The sequence below is a fragment of the Dama dama genome, chromosome 24, assembly GCF_033118175.1.
Source record: "Dama dama isolate Ldn47 chromosome 24, ASM3311817v1, whole genome shotgun sequence".
NCBI classification, from domain to species: domain Eukaryota; kingdom Metazoa; phylum Chordata; class Mammalia; order Artiodactyla; family Cervidae; genus Dama; species Dama dama.
The window spans coordinates 38,776,764-38,800,765 of record NC_083704.1 but is presented as its reverse complement, the minus strand read 5'-3'; the positions used below and the strand labels follow the sequence as shown (position 1 = coordinate 38,800,765).

At 36.5% G+C, this 24,002-nt stretch overlaps 1 protein-coding gene across 2 annotated transcripts in view; it reads right to left on the bottom strand.

Moving 5' to 3' along the window:
• The window catches only part of SUCLG2 (succinate-CoA ligase GDP-forming subunit beta), a 263,629-nt gene that overhangs the window by 81,568 nt on the left and 158,059 nt on the right, over positions 1–24,002 (bottom strand). For both annotated transcript variants that reach the window (XM_061128114.1, XM_061128115.1), the window contains exons 8-9: positions 19,553–19,714; positions 17,303–17,445 (exon numbers count right to left, since the gene is read on the bottom strand). In XM_061128114.1, coding sequence (XP_060984097.1) covers positions 17,303–17,445; positions 19,553–19,714 — 305 coding nt within the window. The remainder of the gene's footprint in view (positions 1–17,302; positions 17,446–19,552; positions 19,715–24,002) is intronic.

Below are 24,002 nucleotides of genomic sequence, written 5' to 3'. Positions count from 1 at the left end.
CCTTTTAACATTAGGAAGAGAAACATTGAGTTTCTCTTCTATGTAACAGAAGCTTTGGACTTGCGAGTTCTGATAAAGGTGAATCTGCCGCAATTCAGAAAGCACTGTCCCCAGAGAAGAGTTCAAGAGAATGACCAACAGAAAGCAGTGGGAACCATTCCCTTGGAACAACTGTTCCCTTGGAACAATTCCAAGGAGGTCCTGGAACTTGCCAGCTCACTGCAATTTGTCCTATTATAAATTTTCAATGAAAAGACAGGCCTCTGGTCCAAAAACATTGCATTAAATGATTTGCTAGGCATGAAATAGTCCAAGTCCATCACCAACTTTGATATGCTGCACAAACGCACTGCTTCCATCTGCTGTTTTTGTTGTTGTTTAAGTCTCTTGTAGCCAGCTCTTTCAGGACCACGTGGACTGAAGTCCACCAGGCTCCAATGTCCCTGTGATTTCCCAGGCAAGAATACTGGAGTGCATTGCCATTTCCTTCTCCAGGGGATCTTCCTGACCCAAGAATGGAATCTACATCTTCTGCATTGGTAGGCAGATTCTTCACCACTGAGCCACAAGGAAAGCCTTATTCCAGGTCCATTAGCAACTCTGATGTGCTGCGCGCATGCACTGCCTTCATCTACTCCTTTATAATATGCTCTTTTTCCACTTGAAAGTCCACATAGTTACAAAACTGAAATACTGTCTGGGAGGATGACTTCAATGCTTATGGTATAGAAAAATCTCCCTCAGAACTATATAATCTGAATATATATTTTCTCCCTCTGTCTCACCGCAAAGGTCATTTTGCCCATTTACTTGATTTCAATGGGATTCAATTTATGTGTATTTATACATAATTTAGAAACCCAATTTTAACCCCAAATGTTTTGTTGATTCTAAGAGATCAAGAGTCACGTCCACATTCACGTAAGGGACCAGGTTTGCCTCATAATTTTCTTCTAAGCAATGTAGCCATCAAGCTAGACTATTCACCAAACCTGATGATTTCAGATGGTATGAGCCAGTATGTTTGGAAGCCTTAGCAATGGAAGCAAAAAGAGAGAAAACTGAAACTCATGGCTATTTTTATTGGGGGGTTATTATAAATAATACTAAGCTCAGAAAATCCGGGGTAGCTGGTACTAGCTCTGAATCTAGTCTTACGGAATAGTCAAGGGCATTTTCTTGGGATTAACTCAAAGAGGCTTCTAAGACCAGAACTTCTTATAATGTTCCTGAATGATTCCTGAATCTGAAAATGCATGCAAACTCCCTTGTATCTGCTAGTTAGCTCACATTCCCACAATAGTGCCTTCTCCATCACTTTCTGAAATTGGAAGCACTGTGGACTCACGAGGAGAACTTAAAAATTCCTGCAGCCTCAGTCCGTCTCCATTCCAAGTGATTCTGATGGAATTCATATATATAATAGGGGCCAACTACCCCATTAATGACTACCACAGCAACCACTGCCTGAGGATAACCACCACTGGCACTGCCCTCATGGAATGACTGCCTAAAGTTTCAGGCTAAAAGTACTTGATGTGTTATTTCATCTAGTACCACAGATTATCAACTCCACTTTACAGATTAAATGGCAGGCACAGAAAGGTGAATCAATTTGTCCAAGGTCACACAGCTGGGAACTGACAGAACTGAATCTCAGTTGAACTCTGTCTGCTGATCAAGTAAAAGTTCTTAATGACCACATAGATGACCCTTCTAGTTGGGTTTAACATGCTTGACAAGAACACCCTGAAGCAACTTCTTTGGTCCTGTTTTTCACTGCTCTCTTCATACCTTCCCTAGCTTATTTAATCTAATCTCATACACCAAAAAGTCACATTTTTGTGTCTCCACAAAATAAAAAGTCACCAAAAACAAACACATTTAATTTATATGAATCTGTCTTTACAGGCATGGGGATAGAATAAGTAAGTGAGAAAGAGTTGAAATCCATGAGTAAAATCTAGTGGGTGACCTCACTGCCATTTCATGCAAAGGAACTCAGTCCCTGAGGAAGACGGGAGGGACTGAGAGTCACTGCTCACTCCCAAATGCTCAATGGAGGGGCATCTCACCACACTATAGGGACTCTAGTCCTTAAAGACATTAAGATATATGGGTAACTTAAAGGACTTTCAAAGCTAATTCTGATTGTATTTTTTGCCTTATGAACTGTCTTTAGAGCCTCACCTGCACATGGATTGTGACTCAACCATGTAGTGCTTGCAGTGAGCTAGAGATATACGGGAATGACAAAGAGGAATAAAAATTAGCTCATGCCCTGATGGTGGTGGTTTAGTCAGTATGTCATGTCTGAATTTTGTGACCTCATGGACTGTAGCCTACCAGGTTCCTCCTCTGTCCATGGAATTTCCCAGGCCAGAACACTGGAGTGGGTTGCCATTTCTTTCTCCAGGGGATCTTTCGGACCCAGGGATCCAACCCATGTCTCCTGAATGGCAGGTGGATTCTGAATGGCAGACCATATTGCAGGCAGTCTCCTGAATGACAGATGTATTCTTCAGTGACTGAACCACCAGGGAAGCCCATTTCTTGTCTAGGAAGCCCATTTCTTACTCCATTTCTTGCCTAGTCCATTCTCTAAGAGAAACATGAACACTCAATATCATAAGCACTCATGGTGACAACCTCATGGGTAGAAGAATCAGCAACAAGGTCTCACCATGAAATTGAACATACAAATTAAAAGAAAAGCAGGTAAATTTCAATTCTCCAAAGATGGTTGACATAAAGATGGTTTATCCAATGGTAAGGAAAAGTTATATGCTTATTCTCTGATCAAAGAATTTTTGTAAAAGGAGTCTTCACAAAGAGACATCAAGATAAAGAAACATTATATTGTATTTTTAAGTGATTTTTTTCATCCCCCATGTAAATCAAAAGAAAACTCAGTAAAGACCTTCCTCATGTCACATACCATCATGGATCCATTTTCTTTCTTTTTTTTTTTTTGATGGATCCATTTTCTTGACTAAACATAAAACTTGATTCAACATCTCCCTCTTGAAACACCCTACATTACAATTTTTGTCAAATACTGAAAGATCTGACCACTTCCCTTTTCCCCAAAGAGCACTAGGAACCCAGATAGCAAATGAAGGTTGTATTTTGCAACAAGAATAGACAGGAGACTGAATCACAGCAAAACACTTACAAATCAAGAGAGAAGAAGAAAAGTACCAAGACAGATTAAAGCCACAGAGAACAATAATAGGAAAGGAAATCTCTTGTGAAAAGAAGTAGATGATGGTAACTTAATCGGGACAAAAATGAATTAGATTTTCTTCAATGACTGAGCTCAAGATTAGGTGATTTCATAAAGTTTATGGAAAGTCACTTGAAAATCACACAACTTGTTGCTGTATTCTATGCTTAGAGAGAAGAGAAATAAAAATTCTCCACAAGGGAGTTGGTCTTCAGAAAAATGCATTTACAATCCCAGTTGATGAATTTTACCTATCAACTAGGAGATTATCCTTAATTCTCATTTGGATAGAAAAATCACTTTAGGATTGATAAAATTTCTCTGAGTTTCACAGAGATTCTGACATAAAAATAAGAGGCTAAAAAGTTAAAATACATGGGGGTGTAGAGTGCATGGGGAAAGAACTAAATAGAAGTGTTAACAGATGTGGGCCCAGGGCCAGTATACAGCACAAGAGAATGCTGAGACAAGTTCTCAAGTCTGGTGAGAATTTTAAAGGTATGGTATATTAAGCAGACCTGCTGGGTTGTCAGTGTCATACAATAAAATCTAATTCAAAGGGGGAAAAAATGATTTGGCCCATAGCTAGGAAAAGGAGAGCGGCTCAAAGAAGTAAAGAGAAGCTGCAGAACCATAATAGTCATCATTCTCAAATTCAGGCAAACGTGAAATCACCAGAAAGACTTGTTAAAACACAGTACTGGGCCCCACCCCAGAGTTTTTGATACAACAGGCTTGAATGGGACCAAGAATTTACAATTCTAAAAAGGTTCTAGGTGACACTACTTCTGCTGGGTCAACCACTTCGAGAATCACTGACTTAGAGAAAATAGGCTATATAGGAATGAGGTCCTAAGGCCAAGGGAGTCTCCATCATGAAGGTTTGCTCCTGAATCTTACTCAGACTTCTACCAGGTAGGAGGGCACCTCCTCAGCCACACTGTTTTCATTCATGATCCCAGAGACAGACGACATTTTCCATGAGTTTTAGGAGGAAAGCTGATTAGACTGAGGGGCCTGTGCTAGGATATCACTTGTGAAAGCATTCTGCTTTCAGGGATGCAGTAAAGCAAGTGGCCTACTCCTAGTTAAGGATACCCCATGGGCAGGAGTGGGGAACAGAGGATCCAAGCAGAGACACAGAGCATCAGAGGAGGCACTGAATTTGATGGTATTCCCAAGATCACAGGGAAGAGGAGAAGAATCCTTAAAGGAACAAGAAAAACAATCATGAGAAAACATGATGGGCAAGGAATAGTATCACAGTATAATTCTCATAGCCTACAAAAAAGTTTACTTTGGCATCAAGATGTACCAGGTGCAAGCAAATTCACTTATGATACTGGTTTTATGCACATATTATCTATCTTTATTCACAGAGTAGTGCTTTTCACATAAAACATGGTGAAGGATTTTCTTTTATGATGATGAGGATCTAATTTCTGTCCAGTTATCCTTCCTAAGATATTATGCATTGTCTGATAAACTGATACACCTTTCAATAGGTAGTGTTTTAATGTACCTGGAGATAAAAAATGGAATGACTGAATCTATTCTTTCAGTAAAACATCTTTTCATGTTTCTTGGCTTTTGTATTTTTTACCTTTGCTCATTTGAGTATCAAACATCTCTTCTTTTGAACTTGCTTAACACTGTGAGCATTTGGATTAACTATCTGGAAATTCATCTTCATGAAGAAGCTCCCTTTATAAAGTAAAACAACTAATCACAGATTGCAAAACACAGAAAAATATCTGAAATCATCTAAATACAGTATGAGCTGGACATTTCTCTGCCAAACTGCTACCCAAGTGCCAATATTCTTGGACCACACTGACATGGTGAAGATTCTAAATCACTTAAGTCTCCTTCTCAGAGAAATACACTGCTTGGGATTAACGAGCAAGTGAATCTAGAAGGTCATGGGTTAAAGCTCCAAATGGATTTTCTGTTCACTGTTTATGATCCTAAGGCCTCTGAGCAGACACCTAAATGTGTGCTCAAAAAATATTCTACTGGAGCTCTAATTGAGAAAAAAGGGATGTGTCCAGAATGCTTACATATAACAACTAATGAAAGAACTCACAGATAAGCTGGAAGAAAAATAATTAACTAGGATTTGTGCCAGCTGTCCATTGGGAATGCTAACTAATACATGTGTTCTAAGTGCTCTGTTTCATAAGACCTCAAAGGTGGTAAAAAGAGCATCCCAGGAGAGGGTCTTAGACATGTAGATAAAATATCAATCGATGTTCACAAAGGACCTCTAATTGCAAGAGAGTTGCCACCCAAATTATTAAAGTTGCAGCATAAACTATTCAAGTGAACAAAATCTTGTTTTAGATCCATAATAAAGCAAGAAATGTTGATTAGAACACTTTGGCAAAGAAGTAGTGAGTAAAGACAAAGGAAAGGAGGGCAACTCCAATGGATGTAGATGTGGAAGAGCCTCCCTCAATAGCGGCAAATACATCATCACAAACCTAGACCACAATGCATGTAACAGCTACAGCATTTTGTTCTCCAAGGTAAATTTATCTAGAGGCTTTCTTGGACAAACCTATCAATTTATTTAAAAAAAAACAACAAAAAACAACTCCTGGCATTTTCAGGAGTTTTCAATTTTACTTTTCAAATTAGTTGAATATCATCACATAATATATGAGGTATTTGTCCTATATTATGGATTTATTAATTCATTGGGCTGTGAATTCACTCATTTATCTATTTATCACCTCTAAAATGGCAGCTCCAAGAGATTAAGACTCTATTTCAATCACTGCTTTATCTTTAGTGTCCAGAGGAATGCCTGGCATATAGACATAATATATTCCCTTTTTTTCTGTTTTAACCTGAAATAATTTTGCTGAAATGTGAATTGCTTTTGATGGGACACTTGCTTTAAACCACAAGATATCTCCATCTGGATTATCAGAGTACAAAATCCCTTCTCTCCACCCCCAATGTAGACACGGTATATTCCTGTTTGGCTGACATTTCTGAACAGTCCAGCTTAGTCATTCTGTGGTCTCAGGAACAAGTCTTAACTTCAGAAGGGATCTTTGAAGACCTGCTTCCAACAGGCTAGGGATATCTCCCACTTCAATAAAGTCATTCTTACTGCTGAATGAGCCTTTGCCAACCTCATGGTTGACATTCTGACTTGCAATTTTAGCTGAGTTCCTGCCTTAGCTATGTGCCTGGTAGGCTGGTCTCCCTACAACCAAGCTTCTATTTACAAGGTACCATGCATGAATGGCGTCTGATCCCTGCACTATGGCCTGTGAACTGTGGAAATGGCTACCTGTTAATAGAACACCCTAAATACTACTTAGGAATTGCCTATGTTTGTACTCCTGTTGTTTTCTGCTAACATGTTGCTTTCGGGTAAGATCTGCTACCCACCCTCACAATCCTCCCTGTAAAACCAACTATTCTCCTGCACCTGGCAGCTGGATAAAGCCTCATTCCACCCTCTGAAGTGAGGTCCTTCCTTCCATCATTTACTTGACCTTGTAGGACAAAGTCTAGTTATAGATTACGGTCCTTACCAGGCAGCCCTTTCTGATTAAAGTCTCACCAAACACATGACACTAGCATCCAGTTTAGGAAATAAATTGTTTCAGAAAGACAATTCATTGATTCATTATGCTCTTCTTTCAGACTGAGAACATTTGGCTAGATGATGCATATGGAAACAAACATGAATTGTCAATATGAACTTGCTCTGAAAATACACTTTTGGGGAACTTATTATGTTCTACACATGAGATGGGTGGCTAGAAATGATGAAAATATAATAATAGTTGAACAAAACTATGGACTGGAAAAAAAAAACAACTCAAGGAAAGACTGTATTTTTAGCTATTTATAAAGAATATGGAGCAAATGGAAAGTTTACTGAAAAATCAGTAAGAAGTGGGAGGGGGGGGAAAGAATAGTTCAAGGTAATTTTATGAGACTTAAGAGAAATGAATAAAAAAAGGAGATTATTGAGTGGTGAGAACTATAAACTGTAAATATATAGAAAAGGGAAATTGGGACAAATTATCACCAAGGTGGCATCTGATGAGGGTGATAAAAGATTAAAAAAACAAACAAACACCTATTTTAGAAGTTTGCCTGAGGTGTCTTACTCCTTTACAGAGAATGCAAATAGAAATCAATGGATTCTCATGAAGTTCTTAAGTAAAATAATTCATTAGGGAATCCTGGCCCTGCCCCAAAAAGCATCCAAAAATAAAGGTGAGTTTATTTTCTTACTTCTAGCAAGTCTCATTCTTAACTCCCTTTCATCTTATTAAACTGTATATAACAGGAAGATATCAGGAAGCTAAAAAGAGTCATTGTAAGGTGCAGTGGTAAAGAATTCACCTGCTAATGCAGGAGACAGGAGACGCAAGAGATGTGGGTTCAATCCCTGGGTTAGGAAAAACCCTTGGAGTACGAAATGGTAACCCACTCCAGTATTTTTGTCTGGAAAATTCCCTCAACAGAGGAGCCTAGCAGGTTACAGTCCATGGGGTCACAAAGAGTCAGACATGACTGAGTACACATGCAAGCAGATCAGGAAGATATTGAACTGAGTAAACAGGAAGGGGCATTAGGACACCTCTAGGATTTTTAGGTTATTTCAAGTCCAGGCAATTCAGAATGACTGTATCAAATATTAATGAACAATTCACCATTAATTCTGAGATAATTAAACTCAAATCAGCAGTGCATGAAAGTAGTAATTGCACAGAACACTGAACAGGTATCCAATGTGGTTTTGGATTATACTAATTCTCATTTTTGATGTTATAAAAATTTGTTTTGTACCATAAAGCTTTTTATGCTTGTTACTACTGCATTTACAATGATATTTTACTCTGATTTAGCAAATCTGATTTACAAAGTTCATATAGTTTCTGAAAAAGATTTTAAATAGAATGCTTCTTTAAATTATCTTTAAAGTAAAAAGAAGCTTTAATAAGCTGATTATTAATATTGCTAGTAAAATTCATGGGCAGAGAGACCAACTAATAACATGAGAATATGTCTATCATGTAATATTGAACTAATTTTAAAAAAAGCCATCAAAAGGAAGAACATGCTAGTTATAACCTTATAAAGAAGATAGGCATAGATAATGCTGGAAGAAAATATAACAAACTGTAACAGCAGTTCTGTTACAGAAATAAAGTTGGGGCAATTTATTTTATTTTATTTTATATGTTGAGTAGGAAAGGTAAATTTATAAAAGTGAAAAATGATCAATTTTGTAAATATAAAAAAAACTTTCAAAAAGCATAAAGTGAAGGGATTTAAATGGGTAAGGAAATCACCTTAACTGAAACGTGAAAACTAAATTAAAATGTTCTCAAGGTTTATTCACTTAATCCATAGGTATAAAGCTGCTATGTCTCAAAAGTCATTTATGACATATTTCAAAGTTTCTCATAATCAAATACTTCCCTTAGGAGACATATAAATGCAAATTACAAAAAGTTTCTGCTTTTTATTTTACTTTATAGTAGGAGTTCCTAAATGTCCTTTCTTAGAAAGATAAAATGGAGGGTCTCTAGCAAATAATTCTGAAGAGCTGTCCTAATTATCTAAAACTTTATAAAGGCAATTCACATTATTCAGAGCAATATGGTCTATAAGTTGCAGTGAACACTGAATTACTGAATACTGAACCATTGCTCCTAGGGGAAATATAGGGTTAGGTTCCTGAGAGCCTTTGGTCACGTTTTTGTCACCCTTGTTTTTTGTGTAATTGTGGCCAACAACATTGTAAATCATGGCTCAAGAAACCTTATCTAAGATGTATTTTCTCTATAAGGCAGGTCACATTAGACTGTACTTTAGCACTACAAGTGGGTCCATTTTAAACAGCACAATTACACACCAAAAAGGATAAAAACATGAAAAATGGGGCACTAAATACATTATGAAAATGACACTTGTTTACTGTAGGAGCACTGAAATAAGAAAGGAAAATGCTGCCTTGTTTGACATTCACTGAGAACAGTGTACCACATAACTAAAATTTTTCCAATTCTATGTACTTTTGCAAACAACTGTTAAAGCACTGAGTATTGATTATAGGATCACAAATAAAGTTTAGCACATAGGCAAATTTGCAAATATCGAACCTGCAAATAGTGTGATCAACCATACTAAGAATCCTGGTTGAAAAAAATGCATATTAGCTTACAATGAAATTCCTTCAATACTTTGAAAAACATTACTTGAAAATAACTAAATTGGAGAACTATGCCATTTTAATCACAACATTCATCTTGTCTTAAGTCACATTTGGAGGGGTTTTGAGTACCATGCTTCCACTTACAAAAAACAGTTGTAATGCACCTTAATGTGGTGATTCATGAAGCAACAAATTTTAAAAGTTTTACTAAAAGTTTTATGAAAAACTAAGTAAATAACAGCCAAAAAAAAAAAAAAAAATACATGCATTAAGTGGTCTCACTTCATATTATTTCAGGAGGACATACATGTAATGAAATAATAAAAATTTACATAGACCAATTCAAAGACATGAGACAGCAAGGAAAAAGTGTGGCAAGATATATAAAAGAGCCCATTCCTTTGATTTCCAAAACCACACACATGCCTGTATTTTAAATATGAAAAAGAGTGACATCACAATGGAAAACTGGGCAAAATACATTAATAGGCAGATCATAACAAAAGTGATAAAAATGCTCAATAAAAGAAAAATAATTTAAAATGTTACTTCTCATGACAGTAAAGAGTCACAGTAACAATGGCCAGGATGCAAGAAAACTTATTTGATGAAAACCCTCTATGTTCCTTCAACTAATACTGAGATAATTTGGCACTAAGTGTGAAAAACTTAACCTCTGCATTCATCTTTACCCTCATACTTCTATAAGTTCATCTTACATAAATAAATCTGACCTGTTTCTGAAGTTATGGATATAAGGGGGTTCACAGCAGCATTATATTAAGTTGGAAACACCCTGAATACCAAACAGAGGACTGGTTAAGTAAACATACATCTATACAAGTGTATACTGTTTAGCCACTGAAAATGTTGAGTACTGTACTAAGACAGGCAAAAGGCACATAAAAAGTGAAAAGATTATATAATAGTTATATTATCGAAAATAGTTTTGTCAAAGATGCTATATTATTCAGCAACACTTACATATATAAAATTTAGTGTATTTCTGTACTTTTCTGTTTTATGTTTCCCTAATTCAATAATTAGGGGGAAAGGCACACACATAGAAATCCACTCCAAGTCAAGCCAATTTCTTCAGCAAGCCCATGTGGACATGCTACTCATTTAGGAAGTAGACAACGAGACAGTAACTCCTAATTCTCTGGCAGTAGGCGCAGGGTGGAGGGGCACGGCATGGCAGGAAGAAGAAAGAGGATTCAGTGTCTTCAATCTCCTGAACCCACTGGGGCTCATTCCACCAGACCACAGCTCACTTCTGCAGAGCAGAGGAACGAGAGGTATTCACAGTTTTTAACCTTGTTCTCCAGAATAATTTTACTCAGTTCACTCTCCACATCCAGTGGTTTCCTCTACTAGGCAATTTGGACTCAATGTGACAGTCACTGAGTAGCGTCTAACTCTCTGCGACCCCATGGACTGTAACCTGTCAGGTTCCTCTGTCTCTACAACTTTTCAGGCAAGAATACTGGAGTGGGTAGCCATTCTCTTCTCCAGGGGATCTGCCTGACCAGGGATCAAACCTGGGTCTTCTGCATTGCAGACGGATTCTTTACTGTCTGAGCCAAGAGGGTAGCCCTTGGATTCTAAAACAATACCTCAAAAATAACACTAGTAAAACCTTCAGATGCCATGATCACTCAACCATCCTAAGATCATTCTTAAGATTCAGAGATGCCTGACATTAATCTCAGCCATTATTTGTTCAACTTGTTAGGATATACACTATTTTCTTTATTTTCTAATTGCTGAGGTCAACTACTTCCTTTCTCAATGCAATAACATTAAGAATAAAAAAATTTCTAACATTTAATAAGTAGATATTATTTCCAACCTATATGATATTACAACTTGATTAGTGGTCCATTTCTCTTTAACAGTCTACAAAGGCCTCTCCACATAGGATTCATAATAAATTATTGAGCATGCTGCGAGTAATCATAAAATTTACTAAAATATCCCAAAATCTGTTAAATTCTTTAAATTATTTACAATGAAACCAAGTCAGGTATGTTAAAATCTGAATATTGAGAAGTGGAGCAAAGGGTACAAATCTTATTTTTTTATTTATTTCTGACAGTATGTCAGCAAGGAGCATGAAAATAGATTTAGAATGTTATATTACAGATGCTTTGAAAATGTGGTAGCTATCAGACACACTGATCATGTGTTAGATTCAGAAACAACTGTCTTTGCCAGGACTTGGCTCTTATTGGGAAGTATTGGCAGGTTAAGTTGGGCATGGAGAGCCAGACAGTCTTGGAAATTTGGGTCAAATGGCCATTGGGAAAAGAAAAGCAAATGTCAGCATTTATGAATTCACGACAGTAGGAAAATCCCTGTGAGGAGAAATGAGCACAGGGAGGACCGTTTTCCATGCTCCAATGTAAGCACAGTGGTTACGTGAAACAAGGGGCGAAACCAAATGACAGGTTGTAGATACAGAAGCACAAAGCCATTTTTACTCTCTTCAGACTAGGCTATCAGGTAGGTGATCACCATAAAGAATGGCTGCTTCTCAACTCTATGTGAAAGTAAAATTAGTTTTCAAACTGGTCTGTAAGAATAGAAATGCACAGTAATCATTTCAAAAAATAATGCTCATGTTTAAAAAGTACTGGACCTTATATCTGAAAACAAATCCCTAAAAGAATTCTATTAATTCCAAAAAGAAATATTCCCTTGCAGATAAGGCATTTCCGCAAATACATGTGGTATATGATAAAATGAGTTTTGTTTCATGCCTCTGATATAAGCATGTATTTAAGGGAAAAAGAGGATTTTCTGTTTTGCTTTTAAATAAACTCTAATTGTATGATAATTAACAATATATGAGGCATTTAGTATGTTATTAATTCCAAAATATACTTATTACAACTCATGGCATTTGCATAAACCCCTTATCAAAAATACAGCACACAGTTTTACATCCTCGGCCTCAAATTCTAAAGACTTTTCAAGTACTTACCACAGAGTTAAACCAGCCGGCCTCTCCTCAAATTTAAAACAAATTGTATTTTGTGGTTCTCCCAAATATGAATTTAATCCTCCCTTTATTAAACTGTGTTTCCTTGGCTGTCTGGAGAGAGAATCACTGCACACTACTGAAACTGCTTACACATTTCATCAATTTCAAAACAACCCAGGCAGTAACACTGGTATCAATGAACTGCTTCAGACATCCCCCCTTTCTGCAGACAACCATTTATTCCCCACTGTTTCAATAATTCTAAATCTAAGCCTTTAAATGATAATCAAAATGAACACTCAAGAAAAAAGCACACAAACTAAAGTTTTCATCATGCTTTAGAAAGGTTTGCCAAGTACTTTACATGTATCTTAAATGATAATAAAACAATGCATTGGGGTATTATTTTCATGTCTACTTTATTCATGAGGTGACAGAAATTGAAAGAGTATATTCCATCGCTAATAAACACATGAAAAGGTGTTCATCCTGATTAGTTATGAGGGAATGGCATTAAACCACAATAAATACTACCACATGTCTACCAGAATAACAAAAATATTCGTGAGGGTGTGGAAAAACTGGGCTTCCCACACATGCCCATCAAAATGTAAATTGGCATATTTAGAAAACTGTTTGGTAGTATCACTCAAACTGAGTATATACACTACCCTATTGCCCACAAATTCTACATCCAAGCATATACACCACAAAAATATGCTCCAAATGGCATGTACAGTTATGTTCATAGCCACATTATTCATAGTAGTAAAAAATGAGAATCACACAAATGTCTATCAATAGAAGATGACATAAAAAAGCTCTTGTCAAGTTATACAATAGAATACTATACAGCAATAAGGGTAAGTGAACTGCTGCTACATAAAATATGGTTGAATCTGAGATAAAAAGTCAAATGAAAGATGACACATACAAAAGTATATACATTGTATGATTCCACTTGTATTATGCTCAAAACCAGGCAATACAAATCTTTGATAGTAGGAGTTAGGAGAGTATTAGCTTTGGGAAGAAAGCAGGGTTGAGGGAGATAGTGCAGAGGCATAAAGCAACGCTGGGACGGTGACTGTCCTAGGGCATTCAAACTGCTGTGACCGACTACCACAGACTGAGTAGTTTAAAAAGCATTCATTTCTCCCATTTCTGGAAGCTGGCAAGTCCAAGATCAACTCACCAGCACATTCAGTGGCCGCTAATTAGTACACAGGTGACCATCTTCCAGCAATGTCCTCACACCATGGAAGAGGTGAGAAAGCTCTCTGGGAATCTCTTTCATAAGGGCACTAATCCCACCCATGAAGGGTCTACTCTCATGATATAATTACAGCCCAAAGGCCTCACCTCCTCACACCATCACACTGAGGGGTAGGATTTTAACATATAAATTATGAGAAAACATACTCAGTCCATAACACTGGGAATGTCCTATATCTTGATGTGATCAGAGGATCCACAAATATGTTCACTTTGTCATAATTCATTGAACTACATACTTACAAATTGTACAGTGTTCTTTATGAAAGCTATATATTAATAAAAGTTTATTAAAATTTTTAGACAGTACTGTCACGTGAAATCATTGCCCTTTAAATGGGAAGTATATGTATCTCAATTCATACAATGAAGTAACTCTCTGAGGTAATAAGTACTATTACTATCTCCATTTTATAAAATAAGAAACGAAGACACATAAAAGTTACATGACATGCCCAAGGTGCCACAGTCAACACATATTAAAGACAGAATTGGAACCCAGGCACGAGACAAGTGCTCCGGCCTGGTGCACTGGGAAGACCCAGAGGAATCGGGTGGAGAGGGAGGTGGGAGGGGGGATCGGGATTGGGAATACATGTAAATCCATGGCTGATTCATATCAATGTATGACAAAACCCACTGGAAAAAAAAAATAAAAATAATAAAAAAAAATAAAAAAAAAAGAATTGGAACCCAGGCTGCCTGGTACCTGAGCCCCACTAAGAATTTCTTCCAGGTATTTGGTACTTATATAGCATATTTCCTTCCTAAAAGGCTTTGAAAATTGGACTCTACTTTGGACCTAAAGCAGGAAGCACAGTCAAATCAAGAGAATGGACTTCTCAAGTCATAAGCTACTGCGTTTCAAAATCAGGCCTCCAGAGGGCAATAGACTGGCTTAACCTTGGACAACAGAGCAGAGTTACTGTTGAGATTCATATCAACCATCTTTTCCTTTAATTCATTTATGCAACATGTTCTACATACTCCACATGATGGTGTACTCATTTTCTATACCTTTGGAATTCTAAGTTAAAAATTAAAAACAAAAGTCAAAAGCACAACTCAGGAAAATAAAAACATAATGCTAACATTCTTGATAGCAGTACTTCTCCTTTCAATGTGCTCAAATTCTTTATAGACAGACTGGCACAGAATCCTACTTCTACTTTCTAAAACAATTTTACTCCCTATGATTTTAAGAACACCTGTGTTTAGAATCTTATAAGTTAAAATGATGAGGGTGAGATTGTATCTATTCCACCACCAGCAGAACAAACTCTATTACCTTTCTTTCATCTCAAGCCCAGCTGGAAAATAAGGGAATTATAAAATATTTAATGATACTTTTCATGGGAATCCAGTTTAGAAAGTGTGCTATCTTGGAAAAATTCTTGTTTTAAACAGTTTGGCACAGGAACTTCACTCTACATATACTACAAACTAATAAGGGACACATTAGTTATAAAGGTACTTGTGTTAGGTCCCAATGAAAATCAGCATTTGGACTAAAAGTCAAGCGAAATAAATGTTAAGTCTCAGCTCCATGGCAGACATCATGAGTGGAAATATATGTCAATGCATAATATTTTTCTTGAATGAGCATGTTTATTACTTGATCAATAGAATTAGCTTGTACACATAACAAACAAGCAATTGCTACTATCACTTGATTTAAGTTTAACAACAATGGGCCTTCTGTTATTTTTAGTTTCAGTGTATTCAACTGACTAATCCTTATATCTAACAAGAAAATCAATACCTTTGAAATAATTAGCTTTGGGCTCTGGGGAATCTCTAGTTGTGAGCAACTGGATGGGGTTCTACTTGAAATAATTACTGCCAGAATTACAACCCGTTTCCTTGCAAGATCCAATCAATTCATCTATACTATTTTTTAGCCTCTGTTCCCTGAAATCTGTGAAACAACGCCAGGATTGAAAATACCCATTACATTTCTATGCTTTTTAACTGACTTTGAAATTTCAAGATTTGGAAAATGTACTGCGAGATGAGCCAAGCATTCATTTTCCTGATATAGCATGAGAAAAATAAAATAACTCCCACATACCTTTATCTACCCAAGATGACAGCCAATCTCAAAAAAGTTTAAATACTCCCAGCACTTGAAAATAGGAAGAGTCAACATTTTTTAAGAGATTGTTAAAAAAAAAAAAAAAAAAAAGACTTTCCAAGTGATTTTCATTCCCTTCCTGTACTTTAAGAAAATTAAAATTCAGGATCAGCCACTAAGAAAAGATTCTCCAAAGAAAATGCAATATGATTGTCTTGGTAGATCTAATCCTTCCTGGCTCTCTTTAATGCTCAGCACTGAATTTCAGTCAACAATAAACGTGCAGTATTTTATTACAGTTGCTTGTCCTCTGGGTATTTTGTGGTTCAAGCAGTTGAAAGAGCGGTGTATTATGTACATGGTATTTACGGATTTCAATTGCTTTGAAAATCTCTGGGATAAAAATGATTCTTCCCTTAGAAAGGAGTAGAAAAGAGGGATAAATGAATTCATAAATGATTAGGGAGCCTCTGATAATGTCCCTACTTAACCAATGAAAACAAGCCGCTTCTGTTAACAGAAAAATCACCTGTGGACAATTCATGGCTGAGTGACTCTGGACTTCACTTTGCTATTTCTGAACTGCAATGCAGAAATGAAGGTAAGTTGCTGATTATGTTTAACCATTTTGTGTGTGTGTGTGTTAATTATAAGAAAAAGATTTAGCAAAAATGTAAGGTTACCAACTAAGTCATAATGAAAACAGACAAGCATACCACCAACCTAAGACAAAACTGCATACACAGGAGGCCCAAAATGCCAGTCTACTTATGAATGGGAAGTTTCCATATTAAGTTCAGACAACATTTGAATACATATTTGAAAATTATTAGTCTTTCTATATAATGATATCTACCTAAATCTTATCATAGACAACTAAATATCTACAATGGATGCAAATCATACTGGTCTTTAAACTGATTAAGTATTTACCAAATACCTACTATGTGCCTAGCATGACAGCTACATTCTAGTTAAGAAGAAAAGATACCCATGGAATAACATTATATGTACCTAGAGCATATGATATAAGCTGTAACACATGTAATCATTAGAGATGAAAATTAAAAAGCATATAGAAGGATGTGAGGTCATCATTTTCCAGTAATACATAATATTATAACACTGTAAATTTCTTCTGTCTTAATCTTATAATACCTCAGCACCTTTGAGGAAGGAATCTGAGACTCTCTAACTCATGTAAGCATAGAACTAATCACTTCATTGTTAAGTACACACAAAAAATATTTCATGCCAACCAATATTTCTTTATTTGCATGACATTGTTTAAAAAAATTTCCTTCCACTTCTCAGAACTTTATATAAGCACAGGCCCTGAAGTAAGATCTTAGGGGTACTTATAAGCCTTTTACCCAGATGATTTAAGCCATCATGAATTCCAGTGTGATATAAGGCAGTATTTGTACCTGGGGCTGGAAAGTATTATACATGTGCTGGCTTATTAATCCTCAGCAGCAGGTACAAGGCAGATGGTTATGGTGAGAAATCATTACACCATGCAACCTCTCCTACAAAAAGAGAAGTTACCTTAGGATCGGCTGTGAGTAATTTGAATGCTTGATATACTTGAGATTCCTTTACACCACCACCAAGATCCAAGAAGTTGGCTGGCTTCCCACCATTCAGGAAAATGATGTCACAGGTAGCCATGGCGAGTCCAGCACCATTAACTGTGAAATGCAAATAGTACACAAGACAGAATAAATACAGCAACATCAAAGGGTGCATAGACTTTGGCCCTTCTCCATATTACTGAAAGAGAAACCTGACATTAATAAGCCAGTTTCCAGCCTACTTGACATTCTATTCAACCAGATAAATTCATAGACCTCAAAAATAAAGAAAGAGAAAATGAACAAAGAATAAACAAAAAATACCCAGGAATACGGAGAAGGATTTATTGAGAAGTTAAATCAATCTGGGAAAGACAAAGAAGTGAAGAGCTTCATTCAGTGAGCAATAAATTTGGACTATTAGTAGAGGGAAGAGTTTTAGGTTCTAGACAGTATAAAGTTTAAGAGATTTGGGAGAGAGGGAAAAGGCTATAAAAAGTTGCTAGAGTCTATGAATTACATCATTTTTAATATTCTTTAAGAGATTTGAGTAAAGAATGTGATTTCTTTCCATTTTTTGCTTGCTGTGAATATGTTCCTTTGAATGTGGCATCATTCAGGGGACTGAACCACAGGGGTTCCAACGTCAATAGGACTGAAACACTTTTTTACACTCAGTGCAACTATGCATGTTTATGTGTTCTCTGGAGAAACGAAGAAAACAAATGAACAAATGACAGCATCAAAATAATATTCCTAACCACTGTTACTATTTCAAATTAATGTAAGAAATGTTTGCTAGCAACCTGATCATTAAAACCAGAACTAAAATAAGCCAACATCCTAGAAAGCTTTCTTTAAAAAAACAAGTTTTAACATCAAAATTCTTATTTTCTAGAGCTAAGTTTTATTGATCAATTGCACTTCTTTTGCTTCCTATGTCTAATTATAGGAAATTATTTTCCTTGTTAGATAGTCCTTCCCACACACACACAAAAAAATAAAACAAAAAAAAAACTCCTGAACATTATAGAAACTCTTCAGGTAAAGTACCTTTCACGTTTTCTGACTCTGTATTCCTCAGATAATGCCTATGAACTGTGACTAAGCAAGCCTGGGACAACTAATATAAAAATAATTTATATATGATCTTAAAACAATGTGAAATGTGTTAATCCTACCTTTTGAGACTGCCACCTTGGCCAAATCATGCATACTCCTATAGAGGCTACAAAGAATATGCGTTTAATTTGCTCTAAACACACCATTAAATCTTTCCCCTTTCTAAATGCCCACAAATATTGAGAGCGCATTAGCTTATCAAGATAAGAATGATGTGAGTGATCTAGTACATAAGAGTTTTTGCTCCAATATAAAGAAAGAGCTTTTGGTATCACTTGTAATTGGATGTCATTTTCTATTGTATGAACAGCAAACTACTAGATGAGGTCTGTTCAGTTCTGAATATAATGATACTGTTGGTTTAATGAGCTACAAATCTTTTTTATTTTAATTCCATTAAGATTAAGACCTCTGTTTCAAGTGCAATGAATTGGTTCCACCAGAAACATAGAAGCGTATAAATCTCAGTATTATATGCTGTGGACAATAACAGAAATTGTATTGCCTCTTTACACCCATTCTTATCTCTGCTAATAAGCCAGTATCACAAATTTAGATGACTATGATAAAATCAACTGTCTTATTAATAAGCTGACATAATGGAGTAAACATTTGACCATTTGGTTTTCACAGAAACTCAAACTTTAGTATAATGATTAAAGCATGCATTCTCTTCAACTTCCTCTAAGAAAGCAATATATTTTAAATAAAATTTCGGCAAAGGTTCTGACTTTTACTAGTCAAAGTTTAACTAAGATGCTTTAAAATACTGGTCCTGAACTGGGGTGACTGCTCACCAGAAGGTAATGTCTAGAGACATTTTTGATTGTCACAACTGGTGACAATGCAGCAAAGGAAAGAGCCTGACAGCAAAGAATCCACCCAAAATGTCCATAGGGCAAGAAGTGAGAAACCCTGCTTTAAACAGTGACCACAGGCCAAAATGAACTTTTGAAAGAAATTTTGGGGTTTTTTTTAAGAGTTTTTGGCTACAAAAATCTCATATGTTCACTTGCAATTGGGAAATAACATTTTAGAAACCAGGGGTCTCTAAACTCTGCAAAAATTCACAAATTATTATTTTGATATAATGCTTTCTTACCAAAACAGGCTATGTTCCCGTCCAGTCCTATGTATTTTAGATCATATCTGGCAGCTTCATTTTCAATGGGCTCATTCTCTGATTTGTCATCCATAGCAAATATATCCTTTTGTCGGAATTCTGCGTTGTCATCAAAGTTTATCTTGGCATCAAAACAGACAACTAATAAAGAAAACACAAACATACATAAATATCTCCTAAGGATCTATAAATTATTGGGTTGGCCAAAAAGTTCATTCAAGTTTTTCTGTCAGATGTAACAGAAAGGCTCAAATGAAATTTTTGGCCAATCCAATGAGTTCTCCAGGCTGAAAAATACAGCAGAAATAAAATCGAATACTGTCATTTTTTCTCAAGCTTCAGACAGGAGATGCTGTTAAGGCTTTGTCTTTAAACTTTAAAGCTACAAAGACAAATATGACACGATCCCTATTTTCAAGGGACTTACATTCTAATAAAAAGCATAATAATTTTTATCTGTTGGTTTCTATAAAATGACAATATAAGTTGCCATCACTCTTTAAAACTACATACTGGCATAGCTAAATATAGCTTTGATTTGCAATTTTTATTACAGTTCCTGTTTTTAGTAGTTAACCTTTCCTGTCAATGCAAAGAGAGACTAGACAATAATGCTTAATATTGCTGTCCTCCTACAGCCTTCTGATGTTGCAAAATGAAGTTTTTATTTAGTCACTATGCTCACTAATATGTCTAGAAGATTTAGTGGAAAGAATACCAAGTCAGAATCATTAGATTTTTTAACTTATTTGATCCTTAACTAACTCTGTAACCTTGATAAAAATAACCTACTTTTTTGCTGGACCTCAGTTTTCTTATTTGAAAAGTGGAAAAAGACACTCCCCAGACTGCTGATATACTTACTCTGGGGTCTGCTAAAAGTACACCATGATCTTGATGTGAGCAGGACCATCTTATGATTCTTGTGATTCAAGCTACAAAACATTAAGTGGCCAAGACTGGTCTGTTACAATGGAAGGCTGCCAGGCATTATTAGCACCACCGTCTCCACACACTGGTGCCGGCAGGAATCTCTAACTCTCCTACTGGCGAGGAGTCCAGAACACAGTGAAACTCACTCAGTGACAGGAATGGACCAGAGATAGTTTTCCTTGACTTGTAGATCTTCCACATGTGCAATCAGGGAGCTAATGCGGTGGGGAGTGGTGGCATTCTGGTGTCTTGGATCTGATCTCTTTTATTACATCCTTTAGAGCAGAAATTATTGTCTAGGATGATACTCCATAATAATCTTCTACTTCACTTGGGATATCAACAGGCAGGGATCTATGACCATGAATTTAGATATTATTCATTCTCCATCAGCATTGCTCATAAGCACCTAAGTCTTTTCAGCAAAACAATCACCTATGTGCATTTCACTGGAAAGTAATGACCATGGTTTGTTAATACCACCTGCTTCTTATGAAAAGAAAATACTATTACCTTGTAGGATCCTGGAGTTAAAGACCCCAGAGAGAGGTTTTTTTTTTTTTTTTTTTTTTTTTTTAAGTCTCTTTACCATAAAAAGTGACAATTTTGGTACAAATCTGTGCAGAACTGGCATATTAACAACAGAGAATTCTCAGCATAAATAAAAGTTCAAACCACAAAGTACTTAAGGTAGCAGTGACTGACAGGGACAATCTTATATGTAATTTAATGTCTGCCTGAGTCCTTTGTCTTCCCACAAAATGTCCAACCACTTTACCCACATACTACGAATATACAGAGCAAATGAGTAAGTACTTTCCAGAAATCTTAATGACAGGATCCTAGTTAGCAAAGGCCAATGCTCTCTGCTTGCTACAGCAGCATTGTCTCAGCAATTAAAGACTTGTATAACAATCAGTAGGAAAGCAATGTCACTGTTGGCTTTCCACTGGGTTTATAAACATACTTTAATTAATTTATTAGCAATTTTAGCTCCTCCATTACTCACTGTCAAGATTACTTGGAACCAACATGTTCAGAATGAATGGGCAAATGCTATGAAATTGACTTCTTAAGTGAAGAGTTTCAAATAACAGAATTCTTGGTCAAGATCAATAAACCAGTGTATCAAAATAGGTCCAAGCTGATCTTTGCTCCTTGCAAAGACTACAAGCTACTTGAGAGACAGTATAATTAATAGGTACATATGCAAATCTCAGAAAGCAGTCTCAGCTAAATGCCTGCAAAGTCAGGTTTTCAAAAGTCTCTTTTTCCTGTAGTATGGCATGTATGCCTAGTACAGAAATGAGTTCACTGTTTGGGGACCACCTTGAGAAAACTTTAGAGTTAACCAAGGAACTTAAAGATAGTGACAGCGGATGATAGGGTTATCTGTAGGTAAAAAAAAGATGTATCTACAATGGGCCCTTGCCAAACATTCTCTCTGTAGAGAAAAGTGAACAACATAATTAGGTCAAATGTATGTACGTCCAAGTGCTTTTAGAAGTTAAAAACACTACACAAACAGGAAGCAAATAAAGCAGCTTAAGAGTAAAGAAAGATAAGCAAAACTGAACTGCCATCATTAATACCTAAATTTTTTCTGGGGAGGGTGGTGGCAGAGGGGAAATTAAGGCCTTTGAGGTACAGGGAGTCTGTTAGACACATATTTGTTAAATCTGCTCAGTATTTTTAAAACGGTCCCAAACATACATAGTGCTTTCCAGCCTAACAATCTCTGTTCATAATGCTACCTCATTTGAAAGTTCTCCCTTGAACTTGACCACTTAATGTAGACTCTGGTATCAAAACCACTTGGGGAGAAATTACAACCATCATATTTCCCAACCAGGAAGCCACTGTCTCTCTCAAGCCCAGTGGTCTTGTCAATCAAGTGGGACCAGAGCCTCTTCTACCGCCTTGTGCTGCTGGAAGGGCAGGGTGCACGCACGCACTCAGCCGCACTAGCGGCGGGCACGTCCTGGTGACTTCTGTTATCACCGCTGCCGTCTTCCACATGCACAGTGCTCTCTTAGGGCTTCAGAGACAGGGCAGGTCCTCAGGGCCCAGGATATAGGATTCTCTTCTCCTCCTATCACTGAAAATGACCTGTACTTGTTCCTCTCCCTTATAATCCTAGACTTCTGTTCAGAGTAAATCTAAACTAATGCCTACTGGAGTTTACACATGTACACATTTACCCTTTGCCCACAGGAAGGATTTTAATGGTTGGCATTCCAGGCTTTGGAACTGACAGAGAAGGAGATTTTTCTTAAAGGGCGATGTTGAAAGAGATGACTTGGTGATGCTTGAATTACACCACACCTTTACATAAGGTCAGGGTGTTTATAGATGGGTATAAAAAAGCCCCAAGTGAGACTATAAGTCAGACGGGGGTAGAGTATAGCCCTTAGGCCAGCTCACTGCCTGTTTTTGTAACCACAGTTTTACTGTTATTCAGTCACCACCATTCATTTACATACCTCTCTGGTTGCTGTCCCAAAACAACAGCAGAGATGAGTGGCTGAAATAGAGACTGTAAGGTCTCCAAACCCCCTAATATTTACTAACTGTCACTTTATAGAAACAGGTTGCCACTCCCAGCTAAGCTCCAGTTCGCATCACATCCATATCCTACTTTAACAACTAAAAAAATAGACACAGGTATCATATATGTATTGGTGAGAGAGAAACTTAGAAAAGTGCATCACAGTAATATGAAAACAAAAAAGTATAACAAACAAACTAAACCAAAACCTGCAGCTTGCACAAAAGGAACAGATCAATCCCTGAACACTGATTGACTCTTATATGCTAATTTCCCCCTGTAAGACCCCCTCCAAGAACACTTTCAGAATTGGTGGATTAAAAAACGGATTGTTTATGTCAATAAGAGCACAATAAAAGAAACTTCCTTGTTCAGACCTTGGCTTTTTCATTTAATAAAACAATACACTATGGTAAAATATATTTTTGGAGGTGCTGAGCTTGATTCACACATTAAGATTTTCAATGTCACATTAATGACACTTCAATTCTATAGAAAATTCAACTTGAACAAAGGCCATTCTATGTACAAAGTGGGTGAAAAAACACACCTATTAATATTTATAAAACAATTTTCACCATCAAAAGCACATGGTTACATGCTTGATAGATTATACAAATGAATTTTCCTTCTGAACAAATATCAAAGCAAGCTGCGGTACTTATATTCATAGGGTGTTTTTGTCATTTTGTTTAATGGTGTGAGATCCTGTGAGCTGCTAATTCAACAACCTCAATGAACAACGTGACTGGCAGTTATTGGCCTCTGACCCTAGAGTTTTAACAGAAGAATGTACCACAGAATTAAACAAAATAAAAATATATTTCAGAGGGGAAGATTCACACATAAAAGAAACATAAACACAACAGGAAATAAGACTGTCATAATTAGTTTGAAAAATAACTTGTTTTCAGCAATGTACTGAATCTGATTTATGATAAATAACTA